A 16,710-nucleotide genomic window follows, 5' to 3' on the forward strand; every position below is an offset into this window, starting at 1 on the left:
CCTCCACCCCTTGCTGAAAAGGCAGTGGGTAAACCAACACCCTGTTCTTGGAATAGGAAAGATGGTTAATGGCCACTTTATTCTAACCCCTAGCAAACCCTTCCAGTAACCTGAGTTCACTCCTAAACCTGGGTCAAAGGTGGCACAGATGGGTGTCTTGCCTCTGTGCCACTGGGTCAGCTATTCTTATAATTTTTAACAGATCAACAGCTCACAAGACAAGACCATCAGATATCACATATTATCAGATGCTACAGCTTTTCAGGAGGTTCATGGGATACCATGGAATAAAGAACTATTCTAAGAATTAACTAAGCAGATAGTGAGTTTTATACAAGTGCTGATCTCAGACAAGTATTATTCAGTTAACACGATTTACTAAAATTTGAATATAGTGGATAACTATCTTGTGAAATTACCTTCCATCTTATATGTACTGATGGCTTTGGAAATCTTCTAATAAGGTCTAAGCAAACAATACAGTGCTTATAAAGCCAAATAGTGCATACATAAGAAAGCATTAACCAAGTGACTCATATTACTCTTTTGACAACTTTGTTAATATTATGTAGGTTGTTTAAATACATACAGTTATTATTAGTATTGTGGCCTTATGAAAATAATATTCAGATTACTGTATTTCCATGCAATTATCAAAATATATATTTTTTTATAAATCTGAATTTCAAAAAGTGTCCTTTGCATTCTTATTTCTGCTTTATAAATCTGCAAAGACAGATTCATAGTGAAATACATAGAGCAAATAAAACTGGCAAAAAATGTTCTGATTACAACAGAATAGTTTCTTTTATACCATATACATAGAAACACCACTATCAGGTAAGTTAATGCATAATATATGAAATAAAATTTATTAAAAGTCTCTGTGTTAAAAAAAAATATCCTCGCTCTTAAACTCTGGTAAGCATCTGTATTGGGCATCTCTTGTCCTTACACATGCTAGATTTGGCATACACGGGCAGCTGTGATGCATTCTTTTTCCAAAGTATGGAACCTGAAAACAAAGAAAAAAATTGTCACACGTATTAATCCATTCAACTGCCTTGAAAAATTCTTTAGACAATTACAGTTGCAATTTAGCATTAAAGTTATATTATATTCCTTCAGATTTTCTTCAATTGATTTATAATTGATTATATGCACTCTGTCATATAACATATGACAGAAGACACTTGTAGATCAGAGTGTAATGTGTGTGTGCTATGTCTTTAAGAAGCATGCGAGGCTGTGCGTGCACATATAAATTGCAGGCGTGTGCAATCCCTAGTGCCATTTTGTAGAAGCAGCCATAGAGTGAGCATGTATGATTGCAGTTGTTAGTTTGTATATAAGCTCCAAACTCAAGGTTGAAAGAAACTGGTGAAACAACCACAAATTACTAATAATCCACACAAAACACCCAGTCTGGCACCCTGGTCCTAATAAAAGCAAGGAAGTCACTCCAATCTTAGAAAAAAGTAAAAAACTTTTAATATACAAAAAAGCAATCTGCATTAAGCGCTTTCATTCCGCACAGGGAACTTCATCAGAATGCTTGTAAAAAAATAACTGCCTTTAATATAATACCAACAATTAAGTAGTACAACACACCTATTGCTTCCTGAACTAATTCAATTAACTAAAAGAATTCCAATTAAGTACTTCCAACTTGCCCGCCCAAAAAGGAAAAAAAACAAGGAGAATGGCCATCAACATAGACCCCAGGGCTTTGAGGATGAGGTGTGCCTGTGGCAATGGGACCTCCAGGATGGCTCTGACCTACTGCCTGACCAAAGTCCACTGTTTAAGGAGTTAAAGCTGCAATTTCTGTGACTGTGTTGAGATGGGTCCCTATGAATTCCAGGCTTTGCACAGGAGTTAAGTTTCAGCTTTGCCATATTGACAGTAATGCCTAGCTTTTCAAAAGAAAGCAAAAGATACTGCATGGCAGACATCAGCTAATGCCTCGTGGGAGCTGTGAAGAACCAATCATCCAGGTTTGGGAAGACTTGTAATCCCTGTAATCTCAGGTGAGCTGCAACTACTGCCAAGCATTTGACAAACTTTTGGGGCTGTGATGAGTTCAAAGGGCAGGGCTAAGAATTGAAAATGATTGCCCCTGACCTGGAAGCGTAGATGCCTCCTGGAGTGTTTGTCTATCTTGACATGACAGTAAGTGTACTGCAGGCCTATGGAGCACATCCATTTGTCCTTCTGCAACAGCAGCAGGATGGGCTGAACAGTCGCCATCCAGAACTTTAACTTCTTGATGAAGAGATTCAAGTTGCTGAGGTCCAAAATTGGACACAGGTCCACGGTCTTTTTGGCATCAAAAAGAAGCAAGAATAAGTTCTGGACCCTCTTTGTCCTGCTGGAACCTCCTGGATAGCTCTTTTTCCAGACATGATAAAACTTTTCTCTGGGCCAGTTCTCTCTGACTGGGTGGCATGCTGGGGAGAACTCTTTTGGGATTTGTAGGAGGTTGGGAAAAGGGAATGTAATAAACCCTGGTTATGATCTTGAGCACCCACTGATCATTTGTTATGGATGTCCAGGTATTTGGGTGCAATGAAAACCAACCCCTGTCTACCTCCATGGTAGGGAAGTCAGGCAACACCTCAGGGGCACTGAAAGGGCTTCTCAGAGAAAAGTTCCCTGGAGCCCTGATTCTGAAGACCCCCTCTGCTTCTACAGGAGTGTCTGCCATTGAACCCTCTTCCCCTGCTTCTGGAATCTTCTGGATCATCTTGGAAGGAACCCTGCATCTTCTGGAACCAAAGTTTCTTACCTCTCTGTTATTTTTTGGAGAAGGACCTTTGGGGGGGGGGGTAGAAAATTTGATCCCTACCGCTGACAGTCTTCCCTTCCTGTTCACTGTGGGTCAAAGTTTCCTAGAATAATGGTCCAAAAAGCGAGGAGCCATAGAAGGTGGCATTTTTAAAAGACTCCTTGAAGGGTTCCAAGAACCTACATAACCGCATCCATGCATGACGCTTCAAGGCAATGCCTGCATTGGCTGCTCGAAAGATATCTTCCACAGCATTGGAGATAAACCTCATTGAGGAAATGGCAATAGATGAGAGTGGTGAGCTTCCAGAGGTCCTCTGCTGACATCAACTCTGAAAGGGAAGAGGTTAGTTGAGCAACCAGATCTCTTTGGAGGTGGGTAAAATGTGCCAAATAACTAAGAGCTCTCAGACCATAAGTGGCTGAAGCATAAACTCTCTTCCCTTACCTGAGATTCTCTATTCAGGGGATGAATGGTGGAGCTCGGTTCAGCTAGCTTCTTTTTTGTGGCCACAGGAACCACAGTGGCATCGACTGGCATGCCTTTGCTCTAATGTGTTCTGCCTTCTTAGAGACTGGTTCCATGGTGTAGGGTTCCTTCCATGCCCTGTGCATGATAAGGTCAATCAGCTTGTCCATGGGGGGAGCCCAGAATGTAGATGAGCCAGTCCCAAAAGCCTTCAAGAACACAGATTTCTCCAAAGATGGGGGTGGGAAGACCATCCACCTTTCTGCTTTAACAGCTGCAGAATATCTCCAAAGGATACACCATTAGGTGGAGACCTGGGGGACCCATCCCCCTCATCAAAATCTGTGTCCCCTGTGAGGGACCCCATGGGTACATCCAAGTGTCTCCTCTTGCACCATCTCTTCTGATGTGCCTCCTCTATGAGGAGCTCAGTGAACCCCCTGGGGTTTGGATGCCACCTGAAGGCTATCTCTGGAGGACTGACACTGGACAGGATGGATGAGTTCAGGACTCAAAATAGTGATGGCTGGGAAGCACCCAGTAGAGGGAAGACGGTGCTCCAGATCTGGAGAAAGTTAGCTCTACCATCCAAAATGCTGAAGGAAGCTCCATCCCCATTCCCAGTACTGAAGCCACCTGGGAAGAAGGAGCGGAGCTATTCCCCAGTTCAGACCCTCCAGACAGTACTGGCCCTGAGATGTTGAAGGCTGAGTCCCCCAAAGGAAGAGACTGATCAGGCAAGCCAGGATCTGATCCCCTTCCCAGCGACCTGCATCAACCTCTCAGAACTGAGGCCCACTCTTATCTGAAGGCAAGGGATCTAGCTCATCAGGGATCCTGATGGAGCCTGGAAACATGCATTTCTGGACCCATAGACACCTCCCTTAGGTGAACTGGATCCTGGAGTTCCAAAACAGGGAGAATTGGAAGAGGAAATGGTAACCTTGGGGCCAGGGATCTCACAGAGCCAGAGAGGGGCTGGAGATGCCAAAAGGCTAATCTCTATCTGGGCCCTAGGAAATCTCATCATCATCCTGTCCATATCCATGGGTAAAAGCCTCATGGAGAATCTGTAAGTGGCTGACAAATGGGTGGATTTGGCTGGAGAAGCAAGCCTGGATCCTGAAGCTACCCTATAATGCCCGCAGTCCAGAGATCAGCTCCTATATCTGGGAGCTGAGTGCTTCAGATCCCTGGTGGATCCTGAAAGAGAGTCCTCAACTATTAATGCTGGATTTGATGACCAAGTCTGATCTGGTATCTGTTGGACTGCCTTCCTTGGATCCAAAGGAACAGATGGATCTGAGGGAGCATGAACTGCAATGGGACCCGAGGGTGTCTGAACCAGAGAGACCTTGGTGCCTAAGGATGGATCCTGAGACACCAGAAATGAGACAGCCAAAGGCAGTTTTGGATACGGAGAACTCTGATCCAAAAGTCTAGGTTGTTTTTGAGGAGAAGGAGGAGAAGTGCCTGGGGAAACAGTAGGGGCTTTCCTCTTGAACTCCTTATGGCCAGTAGAAAATGGGGACCCGAAGACAAAGGAACCCCCTGAGCTATGCCCTTAAGCAACAATTTATTCTGATGATTGTCCAGTGCTTGAGGGTTGAAAGCCATGCAAACAGCGCAATCAGCCTTAAGGTGGTCAGCGCCTGAACACTAAACACACTTCTTGTGGGCATCAGAATTTGGTAAATTCTGCCCACAAGAAAAGCACTTTTTAAACCCCATAGGTTTGCCTTTCTCAGACATACCTCTGCCACACACACACTCACTCACAAAGGGAAACACAAAAAAACAGCAAAGAAACAACTATAATTAGAAACAGAACTATAACTACTACTAGCTACTACTTGGAGAAAGAGAGCTAGAGCTAGAATTCAAAAAAGGCACCAAGCACAGATTAAGAAAGGGAGGGGGAATACTACAAAGCCCTAACTCCGGAGACAGGTAAAATAGGAGGGAAGTATAATTAGAAGAACACTATTGGCCTATGAAAGAAAGAAGCACTTATATGGAGATTTTCTTGTGAAAAAACCTCTAGAAATAGCACTGAGCCAAGAATCACGTCTGTAAGTAAATGAGGCAAATGAGATCTGAGGGTTAGAGTGTAGAAGAGGATTAAGGGAGAAGGAGGAGCTCGAGCCTTGAATCTATGTCTGTGAAGTGCCAGATTGGATCCAACATTGGAATCAGAACCCAGTTGTGAGGAATAATGAAATAGATATCAGATTCCCATGTTTTACAAACATAATATGCATTTGGTTTACTCTAGGATTTACCTGTACCTGGATATGATCACGAAACCTGTGGCCAAATTGTTAAGGATATGTTGCTAGTCTCCCACAACAACTGCTTCTTGCAAGATTAAGCGTGAAAGCTAGAGATGGTCAACTTTACTGTTATAAGATCAAGGATTGCAGAGGGCTAATTGCAGAACTGTGGGGACTCTAGGTTGCTTTTAGTATCAGGAAACAAGTATACATTTCTGATGGTACATGTGAATGGAATTCAACCTAGAAAGTACACGTATAATGATGGACTGACTGCTAGTAAGAGTGGATCTTGGAGAGACAGGCTACTGTACTAGGTACCACTTCTGAGGGTTTTGTCACCATGTTTGATTATCCAGCAGTCAATGTTCACCAATAATATGTCAATGTGAAGCTACCCATGCGTTATCAGAAATAAATGTGTGCTTTAAAAGCAGTTAGGCTGTTCCTTAAGCACTGTCTACTCCTTTTTCACTAGCAAAGTTAATAGGGCCATGGTGGAACAACCTTCCATTCTATATAAAAAAAAAAAAATTCTAGAAAGAAAAAAACGTTATCATAAATTAATGACTATTCATAGAGTAGGTAGATATTTTAAAGGAATGGTGGCAACTGCTACAAGAAACAGTACAACTGTATGAGGTATTCACCATGGCAGTAGATATCTGAGGGTTAGGAGCTGTCATTTATGCAGTAAAGCATTATCTGTGGCTTTACTTGATCTGGCATACTTTTGTCAGCATTCTGTTCTTTTTTGTAGTACACACATCCCATGCTGCTCTATGTCATGAAGTAGCATGATGAGAGTTACCCATATAGGTTCAGGTCAAAATCAGATGTGCAGCAACACTGAATGGTGCTCAGGGAAACTGGTTAAGCGAAACATTCAACATAATAACAGAGCATTAAGAGAGAGATTCTTACAGTGGTGTAATGAATGAGCTTCTACTTGCTTATGCCAGTTTTATCCAGCCTGTCTTTTCTAGTAGCCATATGGTAGTGCCGGTGCTGTACTGTGTTCTATTTATAGTTGAAACATGTCTTGTATAATAACATCATTCATGTCTTGTTGGTTTCAGTTTTTTTGGCTATAGTACCTGTTGACCATCTAATCATGCCCATTCTTTCCCTCTACCCTATCAACTGTAAGTACCCAGTAATACTCCATGGTGGTTCTCACCTTTCTGGGGGGGATTAGCCTTTCAGTGGTACATCTGAGCATAAACTAAAGTAATAAAGCATGCAACTTTACATGTTCCTTCCAATTTCATTGATCTGGCCAACCTTTAGCCATCTACCAAGTGATAAAAGCGGAGCAGGATATTATTGTTTCTCTTCCCTAGGTTGAACAAGTCAACACTGGCTGCAAACTGTTGTCTCTTGTCTGGCTCCTCTAATATACATTTTTTTAACCAAACTCATGAATCCTTGATTACAGAGAGACCAGATTGTGTGCTCATTAATCAAACCCAGAATGTCTGGTTTATATTCAGAGCTCTCTCTCTGTGATATGGAGATGTCATCTTCAGTTTTTCCAGCTAGAAGCTTATAACTGAAAGTTAAACTTCATTCTTATGAATAATATCTGATACAATGTTAGAATACAATAACTATAATCATAACTTGCCAGGAGATATTCATAAAACAAACTGGAAAAGTGGTAAACCTGAAGCAATGAAGGCTGCAAGGAAGAGGCATTTGAATCCCAAATTGTGAAAATGGGAAGGTATTTGTTCTTCTGCAAGACCCAGCCTGTCAAAAATGTATTACTCCTTTGAACTTCTTAAGCCACTGTACTATGTTAGTCTGAGAAGGACACTTTCAGCCCAGTAACTAGTGGGCAGAGCCCTACACAGTGCTCTTTGACTAAGTCAGGGTGCTGTTGGTGGCCTGCCAAGACTGAATCCCTGCAGAATGATTGTACATTGTTTTTACTACTATAAATACCTGCTCAAATATTCTCATTTTTGTGAATGTAAACATATATTTCATTTTTTGTAATCTTCTGCATTTGTTCTCACAGCTGTTAATGATATCTATACAGGTGTATTCATCCTTGAAATGTATAAATGTTTTACATTTTTGTGAATGTTTCAACTGGGCTGCACCTGCAGATGATCTGTTGTGATCAGAGTACTACCCTAATAAATAAACTTAAGTAAATAAATACCCTTTGAACACCTGCTCTGCTTCTATAAGGGGCATCTATCTTATACTGTTTTAAGAATGCAGTTCCTGCCTGCAACTGCAGCCTTGACTGCACTCTCAACCTTTTAGTACATACAATAAATCTATCTGGAGAAAGTCAGAATTTTGTATATATTTTTTTCCTCTCTCAATCCACTCTGACTGGATATTTTAATCTTACACTATCTACTCTGAATCCTAACTATTATGTTCTGAATTTTGCTATGTACTCATTCTGTATATACTATTGTTGACTAGAAAGATTTTTTGCCGTTTGAGCTCGGGTTGTGGCTGAAAGAGGTCAACAGACTAGTCCACTTACCTGATGAATAAATAGTAAATAAATAATGAATAAATGCAATGGTGGGTTCTCTAGGCCATAGATTCATATGTGTTCTGTATCAGCATATAATTAATGAAGGTAGTAAAATTGACTGCACCTTAATGGTGCCCATCAGTGCTTTCTCATATAAGCCAATGACTTTGAGAAGACATGTTTGCTTTCTGCTAGGTCTTACATTCAAGATCTGCTTGCTTTGGTATCTAAATCTTCCAATTAGGCTATGTCCCTTTACAATAGAAGCCCTGAGAGAAATGTCCCACTATACATTTAAACATTTTAAAATTGAAAATACAAACAGTGTAGAGTCTTAGAACTCGGTTCTTGTTCCACTGTACTGGGCCCTCATCAGACCAGTTATTGAGTACAATGCTTCCTTCAGTATGTACTTAACCAGACATATGTAACAACTGGTGCCCTCACAGAGGTTCCTCACAAAAAGAATACAGGGAGTAAAAAACATGCCCTATGTGGACAGTTTCAAAGTCTTATCCCTGTGCTCAGTTTCCTACAGATTGCTGACAGTTGATCTAGATCTGGACTACAAAGCATCCTCTGATCCTACTCTGATAGACCTGCTGCACATCCAGAAAATAAATACCATCGGAATTATCAAACCTAGGGACTTAAAACTTGTCTGTACCATAAACGGGACATATTGAAGGGACAGGTATGTGCTTTTAAGAGACTACCCTGACTCTGCAGCAAGCTTCCCATCCATGTTAAGGAGAATTTTTCCCTCACCCATTTCAAGTGTAAATTGGACTAGTGAATTGGGAATTGGAAATTTACCCCTGGTCTGGCAACTGTGTCTTTAGTAGACAGAGGCAGCCTGTAAATGCTTGACTACCCATTCCCAAGCCTATATAAAAACTCTTAGAATAACCCTAATCTAGTAAAACTTGTCAGATACATTTGGGAAGCATTTCTAGGCTTATAAAGGCCATCTGGGGTCATTAGCCTAGTAATCACTTACGAACCTATAAATAAATTATTTAGATTACAGAATAAACTACTGCTAATAACAGTGGTCTGAAACTAACATTCATTAAGCTTAAAAAATAGCTTAAATATAGTAAAGATAAATATTTCAGTTTGGCATATGGACAGCAATACAGTGGAATATAGTACACATGCATAGTCAAGAAGAGCAATTGTGAATGCTTGCATTTATGTACATGTTTATATAATGCAATGACTGACAAAGTGTAATAAAAAGTGTTACAATGACAGGTTGGGAATAAGAGTATGCATAAGAGGTAGGAATCAGACAGAAGTAACTCGGAAGGTGAGTAAAAGGGAAAAATATGAAAGGGATAAATTAGTGTAACAGTGCAGAGTGAGTGTAGTAAATAGGTGAGGTGAAAGGCAAACAGTGTGGAAGGAGCAGATATAGATAAAATAAATAAGAGAATGAGTGAAAGAGGAGAAGCTGTAAGAAAAAAAAAACAGATTTTTTTGGAAATAAGGTAATGCTAGAAGAATGAGCAACTTGAGTATGAGAAAATAAAAGACCTATGTGTTACACACTTGAGGGTAAACTAATAATGTCTACTACAAGTGCTTGCATGCTATTAGCTTATGATGCACCTGCTCATTGCCACTTGCTTGCAAAAGCAAGTGCTCAAACTCCCATTAGCCTTATCTCCTATTTCTACATAATCCTCCCTACACCCAAACTCATTCTATGTATAGCCCTACCAGAGTCCTAATACTAACCCTAAGACTCCCACCCATTTCCCAATCCAGTTCCTTGTTCCCTTACTCAGTCTAACCCAAAGTCCCCGATTGCTTACTAAACCTAAAACTCACCCTCCCTCCATAAACCTAAATTCCAAGATCTCTCACTAACCCTACACTACCCACTCCCTAATCTTAAAACTTCAAGCCCCTCCCTAATCTCATATTCAGGTTTGGACACAATCTGTAGTCGACACAAACTACAAGGAGCTTGCATCCTTGGCTTTGAGACAGTGGGTTTTAAGTACTTAAGACACAAACAACTGCAGTGCACCCCATCTGATATCTAGAGAACCAAAGAGAGTTAAGAAAGGTAAACTGTCATATAATACTGTACTTGTATAGTTTGTTTTAAAAGTTAAACGCTTTAGCCAAGTTTTACAATGTTTTTTTTTTTTGCATTTTTCTGATCTCTGTTCACATGTGGTGTTAGTTTGTGGTAATATAAGGACCAAAAGTGCCATCACAGTATTTATTATTTCTTTTAGTTACAATGAGCATATGAATGCTTGGGAAGTGTAGGACTCTTGTAAGATAATGACTTTTTAAAGAGTAGCATGGCTCATGGGTTTATATAGGATTTTGTGGGTGAACATGAGTTGGATAAATTTATTCTGCATTTCAGGTCAGGAACAGCTGAAGAATTGATAAACAGTGGTCTATCCTGATACATTGTTCTGTTGTAAATTTAATTGTAGAATTTTATGTTAGTTCAAATTCTGTGTGCTGACAGACTAGTGTATATAATGGGACCAAAGAGAAGTTCAGATAAAATAAAAAAATAATTAGAAATCTTAGCATGGGCTTTATCAGTTAGTTAGGGCTTTAAATGTTACCCAGATGCATACTTGTATTTCTGAGTGTAATGGATAACTGAGTATCAAATTAAATTTGTTTTCCAACCAAATGCCAGGTTATCTTAGACTTTCAACTTCCTCAAGGTAAGAAGTAGGTAACCATTTGAAATGGCAGCGCAGTGGTGCAGCGGTTAATGTTGTCGCCTCACAGCAAGAGGTTCTCTGGTTCGATTCTTGGCTGGGGTGCCTTCTGTGAAGAGTTTGCATGTTCTCCCTGCGTTCGTGTGGGTTTTCTCCAGGTACTCCGGTTTCCTCCCACATTCTAAAGACATGCATCTGGAGCATCTCTCCCTGGACCTCCGCTGAAAATTGGCTCTGTGGAACCTAGTCGGACTTTGCTGGGTCAACAAATGTTAAATAAATAAATAAAGAAATAAATGTCAGGACTCACTAGAATGAGTCCCAAAATATGGAGACTCAATGGTTGAAAAAATGAACCTAACATATACCAAGTCCAAGATGGCCATTTCAGTAAATATTCCTCTATTCTCCAAGGTATGATGATCTCAAAGTTGGTATATATACATTCAGGCGATGGGGGGCTTGTCCCCCTGCAAGAGAGAAACGTAAAGGAAAAGAGTGATGTCTGAGATTTGATCTTCTGGAGTTCCATAAGCAGCAAATGTTAAGTAAAAACTACAAGTCCTTAAGTCACTTTTTTCACAGAAAAACACAGTAATAAATACTTTAAAACACTTTGCCAGCCCCTCAAAAGTAAAATAAACATAATTTCTCCACAGAACAAAAATGGTTTTCAATTTCTTACAACTTTTAAACTGACAGAAAAAAAGAGCTCTCCTGTTAAAAACACTATATAGTCTCACAACAGCCCATTAAAACACAAACTCCTGGCTTTAAAATAACTTTCCTGAAGAAGAAAGTAATAAAAAACAAATATTTAGAAAAAAGTTATGTTCTTACCACAATGTTCCATCTGTGTTGTTGATCTTCATTCATTCTTGACAGTTGGGTTTCGGCTCCATCCTCAAAACCGAGTCGGCCGTTGTAACAAGCTCGCACCAGCCAGAAAAACTCTCAAGCTAATGTTACCCATAGTGCCTCTCTTCCCTTCAGATCGAGTTTGCCCATAGAAACAAAAAAGCGGAAGCTTTGTCTGAGCAACTGCTCTACCACTGGACCAGGACTAGTTCCAAACCACCCAGGAGCCTTTGGAGGGGATTGGAGGGTGGGATGTCAAGAATGAATGAAGATCAACAACACAGATGGAACATTACGGTAAGAACATAATTTCTTTATCTGATGTTGTCAATCTTCATTCACTCATGACAGTTGGGGCAGAGTCCCTAGCTACTTTATGTTCTGGGAGGTCCTATGTAAGGATATTCCTAAGCACCATGGAACCAAAGGATGCTCTTCCCCTGGAGACCATATCCAATTTGTAATGAGTGATAAAGGTATGAGGGGTAGCCCACATAGCTGATACATAAATGTCATCCATGGAGGCTATAGAATGAAAGGTCACCAAAGTGGAAACTGACCTGGTAGAGTGAGCCTTGACTTTAGTAGGTAAACTAATTTTATTTTGATGATAAATAAAGGTGATACAGTCTCACAACCATTTTGACAAGGTGACTTAGAAACTGGCTTGCCTAGTCAAGGACCTGAAAAGGACAAGAACAGTTGGTCCGATTTTCTGAAGGATATTGTTATGTCCAAGTAAAAACGTAATTGTCTGTGTACATCCAAAAAATGCAAACAGTATTCTCCTTTGTTTGAAAAATTTGTAAAGAAAACTGGCAGGTGGATGGATTGCTTAATATTTGAATCTGAGACAGCTTTGAGTAGAAAGGAAGGGTTAGTCCTAAGTGATACTCTCTCTTTATGAAAATTGTTGTATGGGCGTTTTACACACAAGGCTTGTAAATCTCATATTCTCCTGGCCGAAGTGATGGCTACCAGGAACAAGTTCTTCCAAGATAAAAATTTTATATCACAGGTGGCAGATGGCTCAAAGGGCTGACGAGTTGAAGCTTGTAAGACTAACATCAAATTCCAAAGTTCAATGGGCTCTTTAAAAGGTGGCTTTAAATGCATAACTCCCTTTAAGAAGGTTTTGCAGAGGCGCTGTGATATCAGTAAGAAATCATCAAAGCCATTATGGAAGTTTGAGATAGTTGCCAAGTAAACTCTAATAGTAGAATCCGAATCTCCTGATTGAAGTAAGATTGACAAATATTCTAACACCTTATTAATGGAGGCTGAAAAGGGATCTAGTCTTTCTCCATGAGCAAAGATAACAAATCTATTCTACCTACTAAAGTAAAGTTTCCTGGTGGACTGTTTATGGGAAGCCAGAAGTATCTCTTGTACAGGGGAAGATAGACTGCCTGGCAATTACTGGAAGTGGAGGTAACAAGCGGTCAGCTTGAGATTTGGTAGGTTGGGATGGACCAGCCCCTGCTGATGAGACAGGAGTCCCATAGTTGGGTCCAGAGTGAACTAGGTGAAGCCAAAGAAAGGGGAACCCGACTTGATGGGGCAAATAAGGTGCAATGAGGATCACTTTGCTTCTCAACCATTATGCTTTCTTCAACAACTGGGGTATTAGGGGAATGGGGGAAAGGCATAAAGCAGTCCCGGGTGCCAATCATGTAGAAGAGCATCTCTTGGGGACTCCCCCTGAGGGGGGGATTAGGGCAAAGTAGCTGCTGCATTTGTGGTTCATGGGGATGCAAGTGATCGCAGCAAGGCTGACCCCAATGATGAAATATCTCTGTTGCTACTATGTGCATCTGGTTGGAGCTCCTGGTGATGTGCATTGCTAACAGAAAGCAGGTGGAGGTGATCACCCATTGCCATACTCTCAGGGCTTCCCAACATAATGGATAGGATCTGGTTCCTCCCTGTTTGTTAATATACCAGACGACAGACATGTTGTCTGATTGTATAGCAATTGTCCCTACAGAAGGGTGAATTGGAATGCTTGCAATGATAAAAGCACCACCCTTAGTTCTAGGATGTTGATATGCAAATTGGCCTCTGTGGGGGACCAAGTGCCTTGGACTGCCTTTCCCTGAAAATGCTCCCCCCACTCCCATCAGGGATGCATCTGTTGTCACTACAGCCTTGGGCTGAGGGGGTGAAAAGGGGAGACTCCATAACTCTTCTTCTGGCTTCATTCACCAGGTCAAATCCTGCTTGCATTGATTTGTTATATGGATTGGATGAGACATTGGGTGTATTAACAGAGACTATTGTGATGCTAGGAGCCATTTAAGCAGCCTCATATGAAACCTCATCAGAGGAACTAGGAGGACAATGTCTTGAGAGAGTATCACTCGGAACTGTGACCTTAACCTATGGAATCTGTGAAGAGGTAGAGCAACCACACAGGATATCTTGTCGAATATTGCTCTGTGAAGAGGTAGTGCAACCACACAGGATATCATGTCAAATGTTGCTCTGATGAATTCTATGCTTCGCGTTGGTGCAGTTTTTGACTTTTCTTTGTTTATTGAGATGCCCAAGAGGCCTGCTAGCTATAGAATGTAGTGTAATGCGTGAAGCAGTAGATGCCTGGTGGGGGTGGTAAGGAGCCGATCATCTAAATATGGAAACACCCAGAATACTTGTAGCCTCAGATCAGCTGCTACCACTGCCATGCATTTAGTGAACACCCTGGGGGCTGTGATGAGACTAAAGAGCAGTGCACAAAATTGGTAATGCATGGCTCCCAGCCGGAAGTGGCTGTATCTTCTGGAGCGCTTGTCCATTTTTATGTGGCAATGCACATCCTGAAGATCTATTGAGCACATCCAATTGTCTTTCTCCAGAAAAGGAAGGATAGACTGAATTGTGACCATCTGGAATTTTGTCCATCGGACAAACTTGTTCAAGATACTGAGATCTAGAATGGGCCTCCAGTCCCCTGTCTGCTTTGGCACTAAAAAGAATCTTGAGTAAAATCTGGATCCTATTTGGTCTGTTGGGACTGTTTGGATGACTCTTTTTTCAAACAGCTTTTGAATTTCTTGAGCTGCTGCATCCCCCTGACCGGGTGGAACATCAGGGATTCACCTTTGTGGCCTTGGATAAAGATCGAAGAGGATATGATAACCTATGGTAATTATCTTCTGCTCCCAAGAATCTGATGTTTTTGAAAACCAGGCCAAGTGGTGCAGAGAGATTCTCCCCCTGACCACCTCCAGAGGCAAGCAATCGGGCCACTCCTCAGGAGCGTTGATAGAGTTTCCCAGAGAAAGAAGCTCTGGAACCCTGGTTACGTGCCCCCCCCCGCTATGGGAGGGGCATCTTCCTGATGAGTTCCACCTCTGCCCTGGGGAGAAAATTCACAATATGTGCCCCGAAAGAGCCCTTGGGACTTCCTGAACCATATTTTCCTGCTCTTCTGATTCCTGGAATAGGGTCATTGAGGTGTGGAAAAACATACGCCCACAGCAGAAAGGGTCTTTCCATCCTTTTCACACCTGGCTAATGTGTCTTTAACTTTTGGGCCAAACAACGAGGAAGCATCAATGGGAGTATTGAGGAAGGAAGACTTAAAGGGGTCTGCTAAGTCACACAAGTGCATCCAGGCATGACGTCTCATGACAACACCTGCTCTCGCTGCTCTGGCTGCCCCTTTGGTTGTATGTGTTAGCAAATACATGGAGGAGTTAGAGATAGATTCTAGGGTCACAAGCTGACAGACAACCTTGTCACGTACCTCCTCAGACACTGCCCCTGCTAGACTTCCTGAGAGTTCATTGATCAGGTCCCTCTGAAGATGGGTAAAATGTGCCAAATAATTCAACGACCATATGGCAAAGGTCATTGAAGCATAAACCCGCTTCCCTAATCTGTCCAATGTCTGAGACTCTCAGTTCGGAGGATGAACGGTAGGACTCTCCTCTGCGAGTTCCTTCTTTGTGACCACTGCCACCACCACCATAGCATCTACCGCTAAAATGTTGGACCAGTTGGGATGATCCTCTGGTGGGGGAATTTTATCAGGTCTCTGGGGGATTTGCTCCACGGTGTCAGGGGCCTTCCAAGCATGCTGCACAATGAGTTAGACCAACTCATCTGCAGGCAGGGTCACCCAGGAAGTAGAAGATTGGGCACAGAAAGCCTGCAAGAAGACAGACTCCTCAGGGAAAGGGTTGGTGGGCTTCCAGTCACCCCTCTGAGATTTCTAGGATGTCTCCAATGGAGACATCTTCAGGGGGAGAGCATGGGGACCCTTCCTGTTCACTGTAGTCTGTAACCTCGGTGGGAGATTCTTTTGGAGAATCCACTTGCACGTTCTCTTACGGGGTGGTTCATCATGGGGGATGTATGAAGAGGACTCCAAAGAGAGGTTACCCTGTGGTAGGGTGTCTTACTGCTCCTGTGCTCGCTGCCTCAATGTAGTAGACTGTGCCAGCTGCGAACCAGAGGGCACGTAGATATGACATTCCGACAAAGGTTTCAACTAGCTCCCTCTCCATAATCTGAAAGGCTGGCCCACCTAAAGAGGGATGAAAGCCCGGAACCAAGAAAGACAACCTCGGAACCAGGGTCACACCCCACTCCAATGAGCCCACCCCCAAAGAAGGAGACGCAAGAGGACTAGAATTGTCAAAGCAACAGGAACTGTAGATAGCACTGTGGGGAAAAAAAAAAATCAGTGCCACACTAGGGATTCTGGAGCTGACAGCCAAGGCATGGTCTCATGGGTGGGTCAGCTCCAACTGAGCCAGGGTCCACAGAGTGGTTTCTGGCACCAAGGTGAGATCTACCATCGGTACCGAAGGAGCTGACACCAGGAGAGGCATCAGCAATAAGCGCTCCAAATCCTGCAGGGAGGTCAAAGGGGGAAGATAGGTTGGAGTCTGTGGAGAACACCTCGGCTCCGGGTGGGAGGGAGGTCCTAGATGGAGTTGGAATACCTCTGGCCATCAAGAGCTGATCTACCAGTCTAAATACATCAAGCTCTGAAAGGCTCCTGGTAAAATGAATAGACATCCCCAAAGGAGATTCTGGGCAATCAGTAAAGGGGCTATGCTGCTGACCAACAAAGGGGTCAATGGACGAGGAATAACGAGTCCTGGGTAT

General features: G+C 42.2%; 1 protein-coding gene across 1 annotated transcript in view; it reads right to left on the reverse strand.

Annotated features, from left to right (window-relative positions):
- Positions 1–577: 577 nt before the first annotated feature.
- The window catches only part of LOC122807523 (toxin MIT1-like), a 266,662-nt gene continuing 250,529 nt past the window's right edge, over positions 578–16,710 (reverse strand). Inside the window, exon 3 of the mRNA XM_044078448.1 lies at positions 578–1,015. Within this exon, the coding sequence (XP_043934383.1) occupies positions 890–1,015 (126 nt within the window). The 3' untranslated portion in view covers positions 578–889. The remainder of the gene's footprint in view (positions 1,016–16,710) is intronic.

Source organism: Protopterus annectens, chromosome 7.part1 (assembly GCF_019279795.1).
Source record: "Protopterus annectens isolate FY-2018-M chromosome 7.part1, PAN1.0, whole genome shotgun sequence".
NCBI classification, from domain to species: domain Eukaryota; kingdom Metazoa; phylum Chordata; order Ceratodontiformes; family Protopteridae; genus Protopterus; species Protopterus annectens.